The sequence below is a fragment of the Hyla sarda genome, chromosome 9 (assembly GCF_029499605.1).
Source record: "Hyla sarda isolate aHylSar1 chromosome 9, aHylSar1.hap1, whole genome shotgun sequence".
Lineage (NCBI taxonomy): Eukaryota > Metazoa > Chordata > Amphibia > Anura > Hylidae > Hyla > Hyla sarda.
In genome coordinates this window covers 149472849-149495000 of record NC_079197.1, presented here as the reverse complement: position 1 = coordinate 149495000, position 22152 = coordinate 149472849, and the positions used below count along the sequence as shown (strand labels likewise).

The window sequence follows — 22152 nt, the reverse complement described above, 5'->3', positions numbered from 1 at the left end:
CTGCACAGACAGAAACCTGCAGGAGAGCCTCACTGATATCAACACAGACTGAAACATGCACAGAGCCTGAGGTCTTCTATTCATCACATTGCTGCAACCATGTGAGGGCGGAAGTTGTCCCCCAGCAGGCTTCAGTGATGTCATGCCTGCTGGGAAACACCCACTTTCTCCTGCTGGGAAATTGCACTATGCAAGCCAGAATAAATGTATGATACACAGCTTTTTAAAGCTCTGAAATTGTTTTTAAGGGCTGGAGGAGTGTGAGGAGTAGTTAGGGAATATTGTCTGAGGTAGTTGAGAACAGTTCATTTGGTGACAGGTACTTTTTAAATGTTTTAAAAATATTTTTCAAACATTTTACATTCACATAAATGAAGCAAGCACAATCATGGATAGATGGAATACCTGTGAATATTCCTTGGGGTATCTTCTTTGCTGTTTACTTTCTGGACTTGGCTCCATTGTCAAGAAAGTGGTACCAAGAGCAATGACCTAAAAAAAGGGAAAGCAGTATTAAGATAAAATAATACAGCACCCCATCCCTTATGTTCCAACAGTATGGATGGACACATGTCCATAAACCCATCAAGTTATACCTATCTATCAAAGTCGCTTTAAAAAACTTCTCACATGTCAAAATGTTTTTATTAATCTGAATGCTCAGATCCCCATCGATCATTAGAACGAGTGGGTAGAGAAACATGCGCTAACCAAAACAATCCCATAGACTTAGGCTGGGTCCACACTACGTTTTGTCCCATATGGGAGCGCATACGGCAGGGGGGAGCTAAAAGCTTGCTCTCCCGTATGTGACCGTATGCGCTCCCGTATGTCATTCATTTCAATGAGCCGACCGGAGTGAAACGTTCGGTCCGGTCGGCTCATTTTTGCGCCGTATGCGCTTTTACAACCGGACCTAAAACCGTGGTTGACCACAGTTTTAGGTCCGGTTGTAAAAGCGCATACGGCGCAAAAATGAGCTAACCGGACCGAACGTTTCACTCCGGTCGGCTCATTGAAATGAATGACATACGGGAGCGCATACGGTCACATACGGGAGCGCGAGTTTTTAGCTCCCTCCTGCCGTATGCGCTCCCGTATGGGACAAAACGTAGTGTGAACCCAGCCTTACACTGTAAATTTGTCTTCCTAAGGCCATGTTCACACAACATAAAATGTTCAGAATATCCGCATGAAAAACATCATAACATCACATCTGAATTATCCAGCGGGCACTAGGACTGCTCGGATATGTTTCGTATCATTAACAGCAATGCATTTCCGAGCAAAATCCCCCAAAATTGGGATTTTAACCGTGTGAACAGTGCAGCAGAATCCCATTGAAAACAATGGGACTCTGCTGCAGCTGAATGTCCCTGCAGAATATTCCGGCAGAATTCCGCACAGACATTCTGCCATGTGAACATACCCTTAAGGCGCTCTTCTCCCAGCTAGTTCTACCGATTGGTTGCGTTGTGGACACTCAGACGCCGACAGATCAAAACTTTTGCCATGCTTCTATAACATGTCAAAAGTTTTTTTTAAAGTCACAGTGCCCATAAAAATTGTATATGATTAGAAAAAAGTGATGCTTTCTTCCAAAAACAGCGCCACACCTGTCTATGGATTGGGTTTGGTATTGCATCTTAGCTCAGTTAAGGCTGAGCTGCTGTTTTTGTTAAAGGGGTACTCTGGTGGAAAACTTTAACTGATGCCAGAAAGTTAAACAGATTTGTAAATTACTTCTATTAAAAAAAAATAATCTTAATCCTTCCAGTACTTATCAGCTGCTGTATACTACAGAAGAAATTCTTTTCTTTTTGGATTAATTCTCTGTCATGCCCACAGTGCTCTCTGCTGACACCTCTGTCCATGTCAGGAGAAAATCCCCATAGCAAACATATGCTGCTCTGGACAGTTCCTAAAATGGACAGAGGTGTCAGCAGAGAGCACTGTGGTCAGACAGAAAAGAAATCCAAAAAAGAAAAGAATTTCCTCTGTATGATACAGCAGCTAATAAGAACTGGAAGGATTAAAAAAATTTTAAAGAAGTAATTTACAAATCTGGTTAACTTTCAGGCACCAGTTGATTTAAAAAAGAAAAAAGTTTTCCACCGGAGTACCCCTTTAATCCCATACATACCCTTGGTGACATCCACAGTATAAATAAGGAGGATGCATGCTGGGGAATATGGAGCAGGCTCAGGAGCTCAGCCCACAGGAGCATGGAGCATTAAACTACAACTCCCGTCGGCTGTCCAGGCATGCTGGGAGTGGTAGTTTTGCAACAGCTGAAGACACCCTGGTTGGAAAACACTGGTCTAATAAATGCCTCTGATCAGCACTCCCACAATGCAATGGTGGGGTGCCAACCTATTACCATGGCATCTGGAGGTTTGGGCGGACATTCAACAAATAGCGGGCACAGGCAGACAATGCCGGCGTTAGGACCGCTTGGGAAAGCGCCGTCTTCGTAGACACATTGCAAAGAAATGCATTTCCGAGCGGACTCTACTGAATTACTTGACACGTCAATTCTTCCCGTGGAGACCGGAATTGGGATTTCCGTGGCAGATTTTTCCGCCATGGAAATTCCATTGTGTGCACGGTGCAGCAGAATCCAAATGAAAACAATGGGACTGTGCTGCAACAGAATTTCCAAGCGGAAAATTTCTGCTGAATTCTGCTCAGAAATTCTGTTGTGTGAACATTTAGAAGGCGAGGAGGGAAATACGGAAATGCATATTAGCTGCAGATCTTCAGCCGGGCCTCATCATGTACGTGTGTCTCCTGCTTGGTCTACGGTGGTGTTCACTGGTGTTTGCATCCCAAATCACCAAATACATCAATGTCCTCATACAGTATATACAAGCCAGGTAGGGTGTTTTGTTGTCATGACAACAGAACCAGTCCTGTAGCCCCAGGCTTTAGGCCTATGTCAAGTGTTTTCCAAAAGGTTTGCCTCCAGCTGTTGCAAAACTACAACTCCCAGCATGCCCGGACAGCCTTTGGCTGTCCGGGCATGCTGGGTGTTGTAGTTTTGCAACAGCTGGAGGCACACTGCTTAAAAAACACTGGCATTTGTTAGGCTGTAGAGATGAGCGAACTTACAGTAAATTTGATTCGTCACGAACTTCTCGGCTCGGCAGTTGATGACTTATCCTGCATAAATGAGTTCAGCTTTCAGGTGCTCCCGTGGGCTGGAAAAGGTGGATACAGTCCTAGGAAAGAGACTGTATCCACCTTTTCCAGCCCACCGGAGCACCTGAAAGCTGAACTAATTTACGCAGGAAAAGTCATCAACTGCCGAGCCGAGAAGTTCGTGACGAATCGAATTTACTGTAAGTTCGCTCATCTCTATTAGGCTGCTTTCACTCTATAAAATTACTTCCGTTATAAACATCCATCATAAGAATCTTGAAAATCGTCCGTTAAACGGTCGTTAAAAAAAATTCCTAACGGCCGTTAGAAAATCCCATTATCGTCTATTAGTTATTAATAACGGACGTCATTTTGTGACGGGCAAATGAACGGAAGAAATAGTGCATGCACTAAATAACGGCCGTTATTAATAAAAGGTGATAACGGGTTAAAACGGCTATTAGAAAAATCCAATAGACTATAACGGGATTTTCAACTGTTTTACGGACGATTTTCAAGATTTTTATGACGGACGTTTATAACGGAAATATTTTTATAGTGTGAAAGCAGCCTAAGGCTGAATGCACACCACGTTTTTGCAATACAGTTCCCGTATCAGGTTTTTGATGGAAAAACGAATTCCTCAAAATCGGACTAAACTGTATCAAAACGTGTGTACAAATTTTAACCCGTCAATGGTTAAAAACCGTTTACGGTTTAAAAAATGATGCCCGGTTGCATCCGTTTGCGTATACGTTTTTAACTTTTCACTCTATTATGAATAAAGTTTCACTTGTTTGGAAATCCAAGAAAAAAACTGTGCAAAGTCAAAAAACGTATGTTGCAAACCACAAGGAACGTACGCACATACGGTTCTGGACGGTTCCCATTGACTCTTATGCTAAAAAAAAAAACGTATACGGTTTCATATGGTTTTTCACCCAAACGGTTTTGGGTACAAGAAAAAAAATGGACAAAACCGTACAGGACGCAAAACAGATGCAACCGGATGCATCGTTTGGCATACGGTTTTCAATACGGTTCTGTACGGTTTTCACACTGAAAACGTATACGGGAACTGTATTGTAAAAACGTGGTGTGAATGCAGCCTAAGATCATTTTTCAACAATTTTACCTCACTGCTCTTATTCACAGTAAGTGCAGCAGAAAAGCCGCTGCGTTTTCCATAGCAACCAATCAGATCGCTTCTTTCATTTTTGAAAATGCCTCTGCAAAATGAAAGAAGCGATCTGATTGGTTGCTATGGGCAACTCAGCAACATTTCCTGTGGAGGGGTTTTGATAAATCTCCTCGGTGTAGAGTTGTATTCACACTGTTATATACACACACAACCTCCTGCTATACCAGGACATTAGACTACAAGTTATCAGGAGTGACACGACAGCAGAACCGCGTCCTGTGTCCTAGCCCCGCCCCTTCCATTCTCTAACATGACGTCATGACGCCCCTCCCGTGCCACATCACAGATGCTTGCGTTCGCTTTTTTTTCTACGATTCAACGAACTTTATTAACATTGTCTCTTCTTCACACAGTGTCCGGCCAGCCCTGTGATTGGCCAGCCGGGGTGCCTGCGCGTCACATGGTAAGGAGGAGGTGAGGCCGCGTCACCGAACCGGAGCCATGAACCGGGAGAGCAGCTTCAGGGCCCGTAAGTAGTGGACGGGTGGTTTTGGGGGGTGGAGCTGAGTCACCTAGGTGAAAGGTGTTTGGAGCAGCCCTGGGCATGGTGTGACTGGAGATGCTGGGAATGGGTGGAGGGTGATGGGTTCATAGACCACCATGGGGGCCATGACTGGTATTTGGGGTACAGGTGGGTGTATATTGCAATATTGTCTTATTGCAGAGATTATTCCATTGAGGTTAGTGTCCCCCAAACTGTGACACTCCAGCTATTGTGGAACTACAACTCCCAGCATGTCCTGACAGCCTTTGGCTATCAGGGCATGCTGGGAGTTGTAGTTTTGCAACAACTGGAGAGATGCAGGTGCATAGCCGTGTGTGTGTGTGTGTGTGTGTGTGTGTGTGTATATATATATATTATATATATGGGAAGATTTATCAAAACCTGTCCAGAGGAAAAGTTGCTGAGTTGCCCATAGCAACCAATCAGATCGCTTCTTTCATTTTTTTAAAAGGCCTCTGATAAATGAAAGCAGCGATCTGATTGGTTGCTATGGGCAACTCAGCAACTTTTTCCTCTGGACAGGTTTTGATAAATCTCCCCCATAATCTCTAGCAAGGGTGTCCAGCCTGGCTGTCCGGGTATGCTGGGAGTAGTAGTTTTGCAACAACTGGAGAGCTGTGTGTGTGTGTGTATATATATATATATATATATATATATATATATATGCGCAGCTCTCCTGTTGTTGCAAAACTACAACTCCCAGCATGCCCAGACAGCCAGGCTCGACACCCTTGCTATATGAGATATATATATACACACACACCATATATCATATAGCAAGGGTGTCCAGCCTGGCTGTCTGGGCATGCTGGGAGTTGTAGTTTTGCAACATCTGGAGCACCACAGTTTGGAGACCACTGACTTAGATAAATAAAGAAGCGATCTCCAGCTGTTGCAAGACTACAACTCTTAGCATGCCCTGACAGTTTACAGCTGTCATTACATGCTGGGAGTTGTAGTCTTCTAGCAGCTGAGGATGATTGGACTCTGGCTACGTTCACAATTCCGGTTTGTCTCTGGCAGTGTAAAGCCAGTTATTTTAGGATCGATCAGTGGCCATCCAGATGTAGCAAAACTACAACTCCCAGCAGTAAGCAATACGCTGGAAATAAACAGAGCCGAATGACTGACGTATGTGCACTGGCCCTTAGCAAGTGCTGGTTAACATTAATTTTTTGTATTATATTGTTGCATACGTTTGAGGTATATGTATATATATATATATATATATATATATATATATATATATATATATATATATATATGAGCTGTATAACAGGACTGTGAATGCATTACATATGTACTTGAAGTTCACCAACATGAGTTTCCTTTTCTTCAAAAGCTTCAAAGCGGCGCCTCCGAGGCTCCAACCCCAATATGGCCAGCCCACATCAGTTATTTGATGACACAAGTGCCGGCCCCATGGCTCCTGGTGCAGAATACCACAACCATGGCTCTCCAGCTCTGAGCATCCCTACTCAGGCCTTCCTGTCAGAACCTATGTCCAATTTTGCCATGGCATATGGGAGCAGCTTGGCCACCCAAGGCAAGGAGATGGTGGACAAAAATGTGAGTGCGGGGTATAGGATGACAATTGGGGATGAATATTGGCCTTTATTTTACTGTTTCTATTATCTAATGCAGGGAAATGACTAAGGGCGTCCAATGTCCTGTGGGAAGGATTCAATTTCCCTGTTGTAGAGTTTTCTTGGGTGTAATTGCTTTCTTTTATATCTGTTTATTCTAAATTTTATTCCAAATCTACTTATTCTGAGTTTTTTTTCTCTATATCTAGTTATTCTGAGCTTTCTTATTAAAGGGGTACTCTGCCCTAAACATCTTAACCCCTATCCATAGGATAGCGGATAAGATGGTAGATCACGGGGGTCCCGCCTTTAGGGACCCCTGCGATCCCCGGGAAGGCAGCGTGACGCCACACCACGGCCCCTCCATTCATGTCTATTCCCCTCCTCCCATAGACATAAATGGAGGGAGTGTGGCGGCTGGCATCTCCAGTCATCGGGCACGGAACGGAGTCGCTCCGTGCACCGAATGACAGGGGTGCCGCAGTGGAGATCCTTTGGATCAGGGAAAAGATGTTTTCAGCAGAGTATCCCTTTAAATATTTATTCTAAGATGTCTTGTATATCAATTTATTTTAAGCTTTCTTGTATATTTCTTCTAAGCTTTCTTCTATATCTATTTATTCTAAACTTCTATATCTCTTTATACTAAGCTTTTGTCTAAATTTATGTATTCTGATCTTTCTTTATCTTTCAGATTGACAGAATCATCCCAGTAAACAAGCTCAAGTATTATTTTGCAGTTGACACAGTTTATGTTGGAAAAAAGATTGGGCTGCTCCTCTTCCCCTACATGCATCGGGTAAGGTCGGGTTTTGTGGGAACCAACGAGGAAATCTGAGTTCTGTTCACGATGTCCTATCTGAGTTCTCTTCAACAAGAATCAGAAACTGGCCATTGGCCTATAGGTCAGTGTTCCCCAGCCTGTGGCCCTCCAGTTATTGTAATACAACACCTCCCATGGTACCAAGGTGAGCTGGAGAGCCACATGTTGGCAAACACTGACTTATAGTAATGATTGCCTTTGGCTCTCCAGGCATTCTGGGAGTTGTAGTTTTGCAACAGTTGACGGCTTACTGGTTGAAAAGCACTGCTCTATGCTGTCTATTATCTTTTTTTAATAATCTAGTGTGAACACTGCTGCATACAACTTTCCAACCTGTGACACATCCTAGAAAAGTTACTGAGGTATCCTTGTCTCTTTATTTTTTTTTAGGACTGGGAGGTCAGGTACCAGCAAGATACCCCTGTAGCTCCACGATTTGATGTCAATGCTCCAGACCTGTACATTCCAGGTGGGTTGGATGAGGGCAACACAATACTTTAGTTCTATACAATAGGTGGGAATCAAAATGTGTCTCTTTATAAATTGTGATATTGTATTTTCTTACAGTCATGGCTTTTATCACTTATATTCTGGTTGCTGGGCTGGCTTTGGGAACACAGAACAAGTGAGTAGTGTATGTCTGTCTTTTTTGTAAATTATTAGTAAGAAAAACATTACAGCTGGCCATAGGTGGGAAGATTGGGGGCATGTATAGAAAGACCTCAAATAAGGTTCAAATCCCACCAAGGACAACATACAAAGAGTTTGTATGTTCTGTGTTTGAGTGGGTTTTCTCTAGGTACCAGTTTCCTCCCACACTTCAAAAACATACTGATGGGTTTAGATTGTGAGCCACAATGGGGACAGGGACCAATTTGAGTGTACAGTGCTGCGGAATCTGTGTGCGCTATATAAATGGTTATTATTGTTTTTAAATCTAACATTCTGGACTCTAAAATTATACCAACCTTTGTCATAGAAACGCCTATTTTTTACGTATGTTAGTTACCTTGAGGAAAGTTTCACTTAGTTTTAGGCTGCAATCTTGATTCCGTTTTATCCATTTTTCCACCTGCTCCTAGTTGCAGACTGGATGTGTGGTCCGTGCATCCAGGATCTATAACATGAATACAAAGCAGCCTATGTTGGAAGCAATAGGACAGCAGGCTATGTGGAGGAGTTGCATACAACAGAGAAATGGCAGACTATTTCTAAGGCTGTGTTCATACAGAGAAATTTCTGGGTGGACGTTCCGCAGACACCAACGGAACATTTCGACCCTAGGACCGCTCCGAAATGCTCAGTCTCCATAGACGGCAATGCATTTCTGAACCAATTCCGCAAAAAAAATTTACATGTCAATTTCGGAATCAGAATTACTGCAGCAGATGTTTCCACTGCTGAACAAAGCCAAAAAAGACTATTTAGAAAGCATCTTGATGTTGCACTTAAAAAGGAAATAAAGGATTTACAGCATTAAAAGGGGTTATCCAGGAATAAAAAAAAAAAAAAAAACAGAGCTAATTTCTTTCAAAAAACAGCTTCAGGTACAACTTGGCTCCATTCATTTCAATGGAACTGAGCTGCAGAGCCACACCCAACCTGGAGACAGACAGGGAGAGGTTTTTGAAAGAAATTCACTCAGTGTCGGATGACTGGCGTGGCAGAGACTGGTGACGTCACGGACATGCCCCCTCAATGCAAGTCTACGGGAGGGAGCCACAAACGGCGTGGCCGTGACGTCACGAGACTCCGACTCTCTAAAAGAAACGCCGGGTGCAGCAGGGAGATAGGGGATAAGATGTCTAGGGGCGGTGCACCCCTTTAAGTGCAGGAGACCCCTCACCATATCGGGTCGGTCCCGGCTGCCATCAATGGCTGGGATTCGCGGCTAATACCGGACATCACCGATCGGGGTGATGCCCGGTATTAACCCTTCAGACGTGAAAGTGAAGTGAAACTGCATCCCAGCAGCTCAGTTGGGCTGTTCGTGACCGCCGCAGTGAAATCGCGGCGTCCCGAACAGCTTGCAGGACACCAGGAGGATCCCTACCTGCCTCCTCTGTATCCGATCACCAAATGACCGCTCCATGCCTGAGATCCAGTTGAGCGGCGATAACACTGATCTATGCCATGTTAATGCATGGCAGTGAACTGTGTAAGAGATCAGTGTGTGCAATGTTATAGGTCCCTATGGGGGCTATAACATTGCAAAAAAAAAAAGTGAAACAAAAGTGTTAATAAATGTGATATTAACCCCTTCCCTAATAAGTCATAATCACCCCCCCTTTTCCCATAAAAAAACAATGTAAATAAAAAATAAACATGGTATCGCCGCGTGCATTAATGTCCGAACTATAAAAATATATAGTTCATTAAATCGCACAGTCAATGGCGTACATGTAAAATAAAATTTCAAAGTAGCGTATTTTTGGTCACTTTTTATACCATTAAAAAATGAATAAAAAGCAATCAGAAAGTCAGATCAAAACAAAAATGTTACCTGATACATCCCCATTTGCACAAAAATAAAAAAGTTATAGGGGTCAGAAGAGGATATTTAACGTATACATTTTCCTGCATGTAGTTATGATTTTTCAAAATCAAACCTATATAAGTAGGGGATCATTTTAATCGTATGGACCTACAGAATAAATATCAGGTGTCATTTTTACTGAAAAATGTACTACGTAGAAACGGAAGCCCCCAAAAGTTATAAAATTGTGTGTTTTTTTTTTTTTTAGTTTTGTCGCACAATGATTTTTTTTTTTTTTTTTTTTTTTTTTCCATTTTTTGGGTAAAATGACTGTCGCTGCACAGTAGAATTAGTGGCACAAAAAATAAGCCATAATATGGATTTTTAGGTGGAAAATTGAAAGGGTTATGATTTTTAAAAGGTTAAAGAGAAAAAACGAAAATGCAAAAACTGAAAAACGCTGAGTCCTAAAGGGGTTAAAGTCAGAATATATTACATACAGTTTATTACCCTAAGAAGAGTTTAAATGTACATGAGACCTTAACCCCTTGAGGACATAGCATTTTTCCGTTTTTGCACTTTTGTTTTTTCCTCCTTTTTAAAAATCATAACCCTTTCAATTTAGCATCTAAAATTCCATATCATGGCTTATTTTTTTTTGCACCACCAATTCTACTTTGTAATGACATCAGTCATTTTACCCAAAAATCAACAGCGAAACGGGAAAAAAAAAATTGCGACTATACACTATCCATGGATACATGCAGACTACAGAGAGACATAGAAACTAATCAAGTCAAGTACATATAGTGTCCTTACCCGTATTGAGCAGCAGAGCCCTGACCCCTACGATCATTTCGGTTTCCCTTTATCAAGAGTACCTCTTGATGATAAAGGGAAACCGAAACGATCATAGGGGTCAGGGCTCTGCTGCTCAATACGGGTAAGGACACTATATGTACTTGACTTGATTAGTTTCTATGTCTCTCTGTAGTCTGCATGTATCCATGGATAGTGCTTGAATAATCACTATATCTTTATATTACTGTTGTGCAATATCATTGTATTAATACACTGTATGTATATGCACATTTGCATTCTAATATACTCAGGCACTTCATTGAACTGGTGTAATATATAGTAATACCCACAATCGTGGTAAGTGTATACTATATATACCGCACATAGTGCACTCGAGCAGGAATAATTTATGTGAAGTGCAGTTCTCTAAGGGACTGAGAAACCCTACTGATTACCTTCTACACCATATTATAGGCAAGCCTATTGTAGCTGGCAGTAGCCCTATTTTTTTTGTACTGGTATTTAACCTTAATCCCACTACCAATTATTGGCGTCTGTTTACACTGTTTTTAAAATTGCTTTAATAAAATCATGATTTTAATTATTAAGGTGTTGTGTGAACATTGTAAGGATGTTGCTTCTGTATGTTCTCATGATGCATTTGTGGTAATGATGGCTTTTATAATGTTCCAAATTTCAGCTTTTCCCCCGAGATCTTGGGCATGCAGGCCAGCTCTGCCTTAGCCTGGCTCATAGTGGAGGTGTTTGCCATTCTTCTCAGCCTCTATCTGGTGACTGTAAATACCGACCTCACCACGGTGGATCTTATAGCGTTCTCTGGTTACAAATATGTGGGGTGAGTACAAGGACTATGGAGGGTAACACGTGTAGTATTTGATTATATGACCCTCATACTGCATTTCTCTGCTGTCTATTACATTGCTTAGTGAATTGGAGCAGCTTTGTGACTGGCTATTGGTGCTTTTTTTTTCTGTCGGTTTCAGCCAGCTTACTTCCTAAATATCAGACCTGTCAGCATAAATACATTAGCATGTGTCTAGATTGGGCTAGTCAGGATTTCTTGCATACTTTCATTTTTATTTTACATTTTTTTTTTTATAGCTATAGTCCTTTCCATCAGTGACAGATAAGCTTTTTTTGTGATTATGCAAATTAGGCTCAAGTGCATTCCTTAGCAGGGCAAGAGCCTAGGTTAGTGTAGCCCAGTGCTTCCCAACCAGGGTGCCTCCAGCTGTTGCAAAACTACAACTCCCAGCATGCCAACATGGGAGTTGTAGTTTTGCAACAGCTGGAGGCACCCTGGTTGGGAAACGCTGGTCTAGCCCATGTCCTACTGGGCTTACCTGGGCTCTTGTCATGTTGGGGAACACCCCCCCCCTGGACACTTGATCCTCATTAGCATAATCAAAAGATTAAAAGATATATCAGAATTCCTGATGACAAGCTCTATCAAGCTTATTTACATACATAACATCCCAAAAAATTGAAAGACTGCACTCGCCCAAGTAGCGTTCTGGTTCTGTGAACTGTATTCGTATTCATATTCAGTCTTCAGTGCATGAGACAGACAAGCAGCGGGGGGAGCTCATAGACAAACAGGGAACAACAGATCAATCAGCGACAACTGTCTCCTGCATAAGCACGCACCTTTTCAAGCTTATTTACATCCAAGTTTATTTTTTTTCTCTCTGATGACAGGTCTGCCTTAAAGGGGATGTCTAGCAGATGATTAAAAAAAAAGTCTGGTTTCTCCACAGATTAAATCTATCTGTTCCACGAGGGTACATGCAGGGAGCTTTTTATAATCTGGTTATTGTCAAGGGACCCTTGTCATATTCATCTATATTCAGATTAGGGATCGACCGATTATCGGTATGGCCGATATTATCGGCCGATAATCACGATTTTGGGCATTATCGGTATCGGCAATTACCTTGCCGATAAGCCGATAATGCCCCCCCGCACCGCGACCGCCCCCGACCCACCATAGTGCTGGGCGGTATACCGGTATGGATTTTTGCCCATACCGCTATACAGGTCGGGCCCCTCCCCCACCCTCCGAGTCAATAAAAAAAATTAAACTTACCCGTAATGGGGGTGGTCCGGGCCATCCATCCTTCCTGTAGTGTCCGGCGGCATTCCGGGTGGAGGGTGAACCGGTCCGGGCTGTCCTTCTCCAGGTGTTCTTTTCTCCACTCCGGGCAGGCTCCGGCCTAGTACGCTGTATAGACGCCGTGACGTCAGGTGCGTCGCTGCGCACAGGCGTCACTGCGCAGCGGCGTCTATGCTGCGTTACTAGGCCGGAGCCTGCCCGGAGTGGAGAAGATGACCCCCGGAGAAGAAGGACAGCCCGGACCGGTTCACCCTCCACCGGAATGCCGCCGGACACTACAGCAAGGATGGATGGCCCGGACCACCCTGACAGGTAGGGGGAGAGAAGCGGGTGGTGGTGGCGGCCTATGGCACCGCAAAAGCCACTGCAGTGCATTGATTTAAAGCGTCCGCTTTAAATCAATGATCTGCAGCGGTGTCGCGGGGGGATAAATAGCCGATAACTTATACCGAAATATTGGTATAAGTTATCGGCTATCGGCCCTAACCTCCACCGATTATCGATATCGCCCCTAAAAAAAAATCGATATCAGTCGATCCCTAACTCAGATTAGATTTAAGGGGGATGGGGACGGCTGTCTTGCATATGCACCCTTTTTGTAATGTCTACACTATAAGAATACTTCCATTTCTAATATGATCCTTCTCACTTATACATTTATATTCAGGATGATCTCGGGAGTTCTGTGTGGCCTCCTCTTTGGGAAGACTGGGTACTACATCGTTCTAAGCTGGTGCTGCGTCTCTATAGTATTCTTCATGGTAAGTGATAAATATGACGCCTTTAATGCCTTAAGGACTCAGGGTTTCACCTTTTTAAAAATCATAAACCTTTCAATTTTGCACCTAAAAATCCATATTATGGCTTATGTTTTGCGCCACCAATTCTACTTTGCAATGACATTAGTCATTTTACCAAAAAATCCACGACGAAACGGGAAAAAAAATTAATCGTGCAACAAAATTGAAGAAAAAATGCCATTTTGTGACCTTGTTAGGTCTTCCGTTTCTACACAGTAAATTTTTCGGTAAAAATTACACCTTTATCTTCTGTAGGTCCATACAATTAAAATGATCCCCTTCTTATTTAGTTTTACTTTGATTTTGTTTTACTTCTGGGAAAAAAATCATAACTACATGCACGAAAATGTATGCATTTAAAATTGTCATGTTTTGACCCCTATAACTTTTTTTTATTTTTCCGTGTACAGGGCAGTATGGGACTAATTTTTTGCGCCGTGATCTGAAGTTTTTAGCGGTACCATTTTTGTATTGGTCAGACTTTTTGATCGCTTTTTATTCATGTTTTCATGATATAAAAAGTGACTAAAAATACGCTATTTTGGAATTTTTTTTGCGCTTAGGCCATTGACCGAGCGGTTTAATTAACTATATATTTTTATAGTTCGGACATTTCAGCATGTGGCGATACCATATATTTTTATTTTTATTTACATTTTTTTAATGGGAAAAGGGGGGGGGGGGTTATTCTTACTTTTATTAGGGAAGGGGTTAAATGATCTTACCTTTTTTATTTTTATTTGCAGTGATATAGCCCCCTCTTGTGGCTATAACACTGCGCACACTGATCTTCTTCTACACAGATCACTGCCATGCATTAACATGGCAATTATCAGTGTTATTGGCGGTCTGGATTTCATGCTTGGAGCAATCAATTGCCGATCGGACGTGCCGGTAACGGACCCTCAGCTAGCATTCTAGCTGATCGGGACATCGCAATTTCACCGCGATGGTCCCGATCAGCCAGACTGAGCTGCCAGGAGTGTATATTTGTTACTTTAGACGTGGCGATCAACTTTGAATGCCGTGTTTTAAAGGGGTTTAATAGCGCGCGGCACAACAATCAGTGCCGCACGCTATAAGCCGAGGGTCTCGGCTTTCATTAGCCGCCAGGACCGACCCGTTATGACGCGGGGTCAAGGCATAACCCTGCGTTATAGACCGGGCGCAGGGTGTACAGGTACGCTCTGCGTCCTTAAGAGGTTGATAACCTTAAAGGGGTAATCTGATTATGCACACTCATTGTATATGCCATATATGTATTGCGGAGACCCTTTAAAGGGAACCAATCATCAGATTTTACCCTATATAAAGCTTGACAAAGAGTTTTATATAGAGTAAAATCTTTATACTCACCATCCCCAGTAGACGCTCCTGCTCACAGAGATGGTGATTATATGAACTTATAAACTAGTCCCCGCCACGCCTGTAAGTAGTCACCTGGGTGGGGAGCTCCACTCGCCTACTCCTGTTCTTTGTCCGGCAGTGACGTCCCCTCTGCTTGATTGATGGGGCGCGTCATCGCTCTGCTCGCTGGACAGACGGAGCAGAACGATGACGCGGCCCGTCAATCAAGCGGAGGGGGCATCGCTGCCGGCTGAAGAACAGGAGTAGGTGAGTGGAGCTCCCCACCCAGGGGACTACTTACAGGCGTGGCGGTGACTAGTTTATAACTTCATATCTTCACCATCCCTGGGGTCAGGAGTGTCCACTGGGGATGGTGAGGATAAAGATTTTACTCCTATATAACACTTTGTAAAGTGTTATATAGAGTAAAATCTGATGATTGGTTCCCTTTAAAGATCTAGAGATTTGGGTTATGTGTTATTGATACCTCTGGCCACAAGGGGGAGAAGCTTTGGCATCACGTATAAACAGCACTGTATTGCCATTAATGTCTGCATTGGAAATACCATTTTCTTTACTTATAAATTACCATTTTTCTTCATTTTTATAAATATTTCTTTTCATTCTGTCTTCCCAGATTCGAACCTTGAGGTTAAAGATCCTGTCAGAAGCTGCAGCAGAAGGCGTTCTGGTTCGCGGTGCCAGGAACCAGCTGCGTATGTACCTGACTATGGCAGTCGCTGCAGTGCAGCCCCTCTTCATGTACTGGCTGACGTACCACCTAGTGAGATGATTCCCTACCTTTTTTTTTTTTTTAAAGCATGTTCTGAAGACGGAGGTGCCATTTTGGACTATCAACCCCTGTCAGGATGACGTCACTCCCACCTTCCAACAGGAATCCTTCTTAACTGTTTTCTGTGCATGGACCCCTTTTTTTTTGGACATTATTTGTATAGGGGTCCCTACTGCTTCTCTTCCTTCAGAAACACCTGGGCCACTGGACAACAACTTCTTGAGATGATAGTGGGACCCTCATAAGTGCTGTCTGGGGATGTTCATATACAGCTTATGACCCCCCCCCCCCCCCCCCTTTTTTTTTTTTTTTTTTTTTTTTTTTTTTTTTTTGTGCTGCCGCCTGTTTTCTTAAGGATCCACTAGACATGGCTAAGCCTCTGTGTTCCAAAGGAGGGGCCCAATAAGCATTAGTAAGCAGAAATAACAAATAAAAAAACACAACCCCTTCCTAGCTTAAACATGACATTTAATCCCAAAGTCAATGATTGTAGTATTTTTGTTTTACGAACTCTATTTATGTTCTTGCTTTTACCCGCATCTGAAGCTTCTGTACAGTGTGCGCACCCAAAACTTCAAACACGCATCCCCACGAACACATTTCCCTCACACGACCGGATCATGAGAACTTCCCACAGGACCCCGTGCCCTGCAGGACTTTGCCTTATTAACTAATTCAGCTATGGTTATGCCAGGCTTTCCTTTTCCTATAAGTGGACCCTGAGGCACGATCCTGCTATGATATGATGTGCAGTGTTTCCCAACCAGGGTGCCTCCAGCTGTTGCAAAACTACAATTCCCAGCATGCCTGGACAGCCGAAGGCTGTCCAGGCATGCTGGGAGTTGTAGTTTTGCAACAGCTGGAGGCACCCTGGTTGGGAAACCCTGCTATAGTGTCTGCATAGCACAGCAAAGAATTGCACAGGTGTCACTAGGAATCTTGTGTTTCAGTTCATTAAATTAATACTTTTCCAGTGTCAAGTTGACTTTTTTTTTTGCCATTAATAGGATTATTCTCAGATCTTTATTGCATATTCAAGTGTATGAAATAGAAATATCACGTTTAACGTTGTATTACTGCTATCCGTGCTGGGGCTGTGTCCATCGCGATGCATGGGTTTCTTCATGTAACTAAATCGAAGCGTTGTCACCTTCAGTAGTACAGCGCTCGAGTATCTCCGGCACATCCACAGACAGTTTCACGTTTTTGAGATTGTGGGGTCCCAGAGGTTTCGACGTTTAAGGGGAGATTAATCAAAACTACACAAGTTTGGATAGATCCCCCTCCTTAGCCCCATATCCTGTTAATAGTTGATACGTTTTAGGGACTGTAATACACCCTTAAAACTATGGAGTATTTTACTTCTGGGAATTTAGCACCTGCATTACTGCCAATTTTGCTGTGCTGGACTAGGAATCTCCTGTGAGAATTTATTTTTATTTTATTTTTTGTTAATCATTTGTGGTATGTCGCTATGCAGCAACTAGAGATGAGCGAACTTACAGTAAATTCGATTCGTCACGAACTTCTCCGCTCGGCAGTTGATGACTTTTCCTGCATAAATTAGTTCAGCTTTCAGGTGCTCCCGTGGGCTGGAAATGGTGGATACAGTCCTAGAAGACTCTTTCCTAGGAATGTATCCACCTTTTCCAGCCCACCGGAGCATCGGAAAGCTGAACTCATTTATGCAGGAAAAGTCATCAACTGCTGAGCGGAGAAGTTCGTGACGAATCGAATTTACTGTAAGTTCGCTCATCTCTAGCAGCAACTGACATTTTTCAATGTAATGGGGCAGTGCAAGAGAACGATATCTTGTTCCTTTAAAGCATACCTGTCATATTACTGAAAGAAAAGTAATGCTTCTATATGTTACTCACTAGGTCATGCAGATGCTTTGCATGTCTTTTTTTTTTTTGTCTAGCTTCTGTATTTGGCTCCCAAATCCCTCTGTCCTGCTGCGCACTCATTCTGACATCCACTGCTCAGGAAGGGGTGTGTCCAAGGCAAGCACTGAGCCCGCCCTCACTCACCATGCATTCACTTCCTCCTTGTGTCTACCGTGCAGTGCTGGGTATCTTCATCCAATCACTGCAGGCTGCTCTGTAACCCCTTTCTCTCTGTTTTCATGCTGCAGTCTGATAGGACAGGAGTGAGCACAGAGGAGTGATAGTCCAGTTCTCACTTACTGGACGTTGTCCCAGTCTGTTCTTCAACTGGGACAAAAGTGATTCAGCAGCCAGACAGTAATATGTTCAGAATGATATGGGGGATCCTTAGTGGTCTTATTTTTTATTTTTTTTTATTAATAAGCCATGATTTCTATTTAAAAAAAAGTATATTTGGTTAATGTTTTGCCAAGATGTACCACATATGTGAAGTGTTTGATTCTGACAGTGCCCATTTAAAGAAGTCCTCTCATTGTAATACAAGCTGCAGAAATCTTGCAGAGACTAGTTAGTGACCAGAGCATCTTGTACGCAAGAGATGTGGAACAAAAAGCTTCTATTTGCACAATCTCCGCTTGATAGATTCTCTCTAATCTGGTATAATTTATACACTATGAAGGAGATTTATCAAGCTTCGTAGTAGATTATTTTTTATTTTTTTTTGTGAAAAAGTTGCACGTACTTGCTCACGTGCGACTTTTCTATATATATGCTACTACTTTTAGATTTTTGCTTATTCCAAAGCACATTTCTGAAATCTGCACACACATTTAATTTTTTTTTTTACTTTGCAGTGGTCATGTATTTATAAAGTGCCATAGTCGCTATTTATGAAGGAAAAAAGATGCATTTCCATTTAAAAGTCACCTATGTATTCCAGGTCCAACCTGGCTTACAGAAAGTGCATCCGTCTGCAGAAAAGGACATTAATACCCACTTCAACAACTGTTCTTGTTCTGCATCAGGAAACAAAGCTACTACATTAATGTTAATTATAGAAAAAATTAATTATATAACTAATAACTCTATTAATTTTAAGGTTGAAAATACACACTGCACACCTTGTTAATTTTAGGACACGTACATGCTGGCGTACCCTCTAAATGTTTACAGTTTATGTTGTTAAAATAGAATAAGGCACAGAATAATAGTGTAAGAATTTTTACAGACTATGTAAATAACCCACATGTGGCACTAAAATGTTTCCTTAAAAAAAAAAAAACATCCATAATAATACAGCTTCATGCACATTTTGGGGTGGGTAACGTGCCACGACTTTTTTTTTTTGTGGCTTCACTATTGTTTATGTGCCTGTTGGTGCTGCGCTGTTTTCCTTTCTGACGTAAACTCCGGCCTCAGCGCAGCAATGCGAGACTCCGCCCACCAACGTCACAAAATCCGGGCTCAAAATTAAACAATAAAGCCTCCAGAGTACGGATATACATGGTGCGGCATAGTATGTTTTTTTTATTTCTGAGGAGGGTTGTTGCGGGATAGTTGGAGTGCAGCTATTTAGTGCCAGGCCGGGTGTCATCTGATGCAGTACACCCCCCTCCCTGTCATTCTCTAGCAACGCTACTGGTAATAAAGAACTTCGGCTATTAACATAAGGGAAAACATTTCTGCTTTAAAAAGTGCTTTTGTAAGCGAATTTCCCTGGTTTTGCTTACGTGTGATTTATGTATAAAGGTCGTGTCACTATTTGATAAATAGGTCACATGTAAGCATAAGTAATTTAAAAAAAATTGTCAAATGAAAGCCATATGTTTGAAAAGAATGATAAATCTCCTATGTTATTTACCGTATTTATCGGCCTATAACACGTACCCTCATTTTACCAATGAAATTTGGGTAAAAAAAGTTTTGTACCCAAATATCCTTGGTAAAATGAGGGTGCGTGCATGTGTATACCCTGATAGACTGTTTCTGACCCCGCAGAAGCCCCCAGGAAAGGCAGGGGGAGGGAAGCCGTCGCTGCCCGCTTCTCTCCCCCTGCCTTTCCTGTGGTCTAGAGTCCTGCTGCTGCCGCCTCTTCTCTCCCCCTGTTATCGGCCCCGCTGCCCCTTCTCTCCCCCTGCCTTTCCTGTGGTCTAGAGTCCTGCTGCTGCCTCTTCTCTCCCCCTGTTATCGGCCCCGCTGCCCCTTCTCTCCCCCTGGCTATCGGTGCCGCTGCCCCTTCTCTCCCCCTTGCTATCAGTTGCTATGCGCTGCGCAATGATGAGTGACGTCACTCGTCATTGTGTCTCGCAGCGCATAGCAACGACGCAGGGGACGTCACACCGGAGGCCAGAAGCAGCGCGGATCTGACCCCGGCAACAGGTAATTATACAACCGGGGATGGGGGAGGCAATGGGGCAGCGGCGCCGGCAATGGGTGCCGCTGCCCTTTCTCTCCCGGCACTGCTTCTCTCCCCCTGGCTATCGGTGCCGGCAATGGGGCAGCGGCACCGATAGCAGGGGAGAGAAGCGGCGGCAGCAGGGACCCCAGGATAGGCAGGGGCAGAGAAGCCGGCAGCGGTGGCGGTCTCTGGACCTGCAAAAGCCACTGCAGTTCATTGATTTAAAGCGCCCGCTTTAAATTATTGCACTGCAGCGTCTTATCGGCGTATAACACGCACATAGACTTTAGGCTAAAAATTTTAGCCTAAAAAAATGCATGTTATACGCCGATAAATACGGTATATACATATACAGGGTTAGAAAAAAAAGTAGCTGCTGTCTTCCAGAAACCGTGCCATTCAGGTCTTCAATTTGTGGGTCAAGTTACAGCTCGGTTCCACTTTACTAGCAATGCACAAAATTCTTCTATCCTGATGCTACTGTATAATCGGAGCCTGGATCTGTGTCAGAACACCAGGGACTGGCGTATCAGCGTAGTCTCTGAGAGAAAACAGGCATAGTCAGCAAAGGGTTACCTTTACCATTTGTTTGGCGCTCCTCAGCTCACAGCGGGGTTCAGCTTTGTTATGCTAGATTCTGTAGATACGGCCTCTTAGGAATACTGTTCATCTTGAGAGAGAAGCAGCAGCGGGATACAGAAACTACAAACAAGCTCTCTGCCACTTAAAGGGGAACTCCGCTGCTCAGCGTTAGGAACAAACTGTCCCGAACGCTGGAGCCGGGAGCTTGTGATGTCATAGCCCTGCCCCCTCATGATGTCACGCCCCGTCCCCTCAATGCAAGTCTATGGAAGAGGGCGTAACAGCCGTCACGCCCCCTCCCATGGAATTGCATTGAGGGGGCGGGGCTATGATGTCACAAGCTCCCGGCTCCAGTGTTCAGAACAGTTTGTTCCAAACGCTGACCAGCGGAGTACCCCTTTAAAGTTCCAGATACCTCCCTAAGGGTACATCTGCACTGGTGGTCTCCAAACTGTGGACCTCCAGTTGCTATACTCCAACTCCCAGCTGTCCAGGCATGCTGGGAGTTGTAGTTTTGCAGGATGGGGAGGTCCACAATTTGGAGAAGTGACATCACTAGTGTGCGCCTCTGTTCACTCCGGCAATGTGAAAGTGGTCCCAGATGTGATCAGTGCTGGATACTCTATTTCCATTGTAGCGCTGCTTAGAAACGTTTGGATGACTCTGTGGTGTTATTATGTCACAGACATGTCAAAGTTTTGATCTGTCAGGGTCTGGGTGTTCAGAACCCCCCACTGCCATTGCCACCATTGCCTCTTGAGAAAGCCGCGGAGGCGGCGAAACATGTAGAGGCGGCAATTGTGTGTATTTTTTAAGCGACACCAGAGTGATCCCCTGAACAGGCAGCCACTGCAGGGCTACCTAGTACCTGAGAGGACATTGATCCTATAGATGCACCCACTGATATATTTGGATCACATGGTTGTCAGTTTTAATCGTTTTGTTGTGGGAATTACATTTTAACCAATATTAATAAAAGTAAATTTTTAAGGGGTAAGCAATAGGGGTTTACACCCCGGGCTTCGGCCTTGGGGTTTAGTTATTGAGTCTGATTTTGGCCCCTTACTACCCTAGGGTAGTTTTTTCCATACAGAACCCCCCACTGATCACAAGAACGAGCTGGGAAAAGTATGCAGCTGAGTGCTGTCTCTCCTTACTGCTGGAGATAGGGGGAGATTTATGAAAACCTGTCCAGAGGAAAAGTTGCTGAGTTGCCCATAGCAACCAATCAGATCGCTTCTTTCATTTTTGAAAAGGCCTTTGAAAACTGAAAGAAGCGATCTGATTGGTTGCTATGGGCAACTCAGCCACTTTTCCTCTGGACAGGTTTTGAAAAATCTCCCCCTTAGTCTCCTGCAGCAAGATGGGGGGAGAAGTGCTCAGCTGTGCTCTTCTCCCTGCTGATTCTAGTAGGGGTCTGAACACCTAGACCAGTGTTTCCCAACCAGGGTGTCTCCAGTTGTTGTATAACTACAACCTCCAGCATGCCTGGACAGACGAAGTTGTAATGCAACAGCTGTAGGCATCCTGGTTTGGAAACACTTAGACCCTGATTGATTAAAACTTTTGAGCAGTGTCTAAAACAGGAATGCAGAGTCTATGTTTTTCATGTTTTTCCCAGTATTTTAATATTCGTTAATTCTCTCTGTTAAAGCATACCTGTCATATCACAGGAAATA

General features: G+C 43.4%; 2 protein-coding genes across 14 annotated transcripts in view; one reads left to right on the top strand and one right to left on the bottom strand.

Moving 5' to 3' along the window:
* Nucleotides 1-20593, bottom strand: part of KCNK6 (potassium two pore domain channel subfamily K member 6) — a 95418-nt gene extending 74825 nt beyond the window's left edge. For 4 of the 13 annotated variants that reach the window (XM_056537627.1, XM_056537630.1, XM_056537637.1 and 1 more), the window contains exons 1-2: nucleotides 4277-4409; nucleotides 406-492 (exon numbers count right to left, since the gene is read on the bottom strand). The gene's annotated coding sequence lies outside the window, so the exon portion shown is untranslated. Of the gene's footprint in view, nucleotides 1-405; nucleotides 493-4276; nucleotides 4410-4473; nucleotides 4577-8265; nucleotides 8374-20467 lie in introns of those variants that run through there. The other 9 variants (XM_056537628.1, XM_056537638.1, XM_056537635.1 and 6 more) reach the window with 5 other exon arrangements.
* Nucleotides 4677-15894, top strand: YIF1B (Yip1 interacting factor homolog B, membrane trafficking protein). Its single transcript, XM_056537644.1, has 8 exons — nucleotides 4677-4811; nucleotides 6190-6416; nucleotides 7128-7232; nucleotides 7647-7725; nucleotides 7824-7881; nucleotides 11234-11389; nucleotides 13335-13428; nucleotides 15452-15894. Exons 1-8 carry the CDS (start codon nucleotides 4784-4786, stop codon nucleotides 15605-15607), a joined length of 903 nt encoding a protein of 300 aa, XP_056393619.1. The 5' UTR covers nucleotides 4677-4783; the 3' UTR covers nucleotides 15608-15894.
* Nucleotides 20594-22152: the final 1559 nt, after the last annotated feature.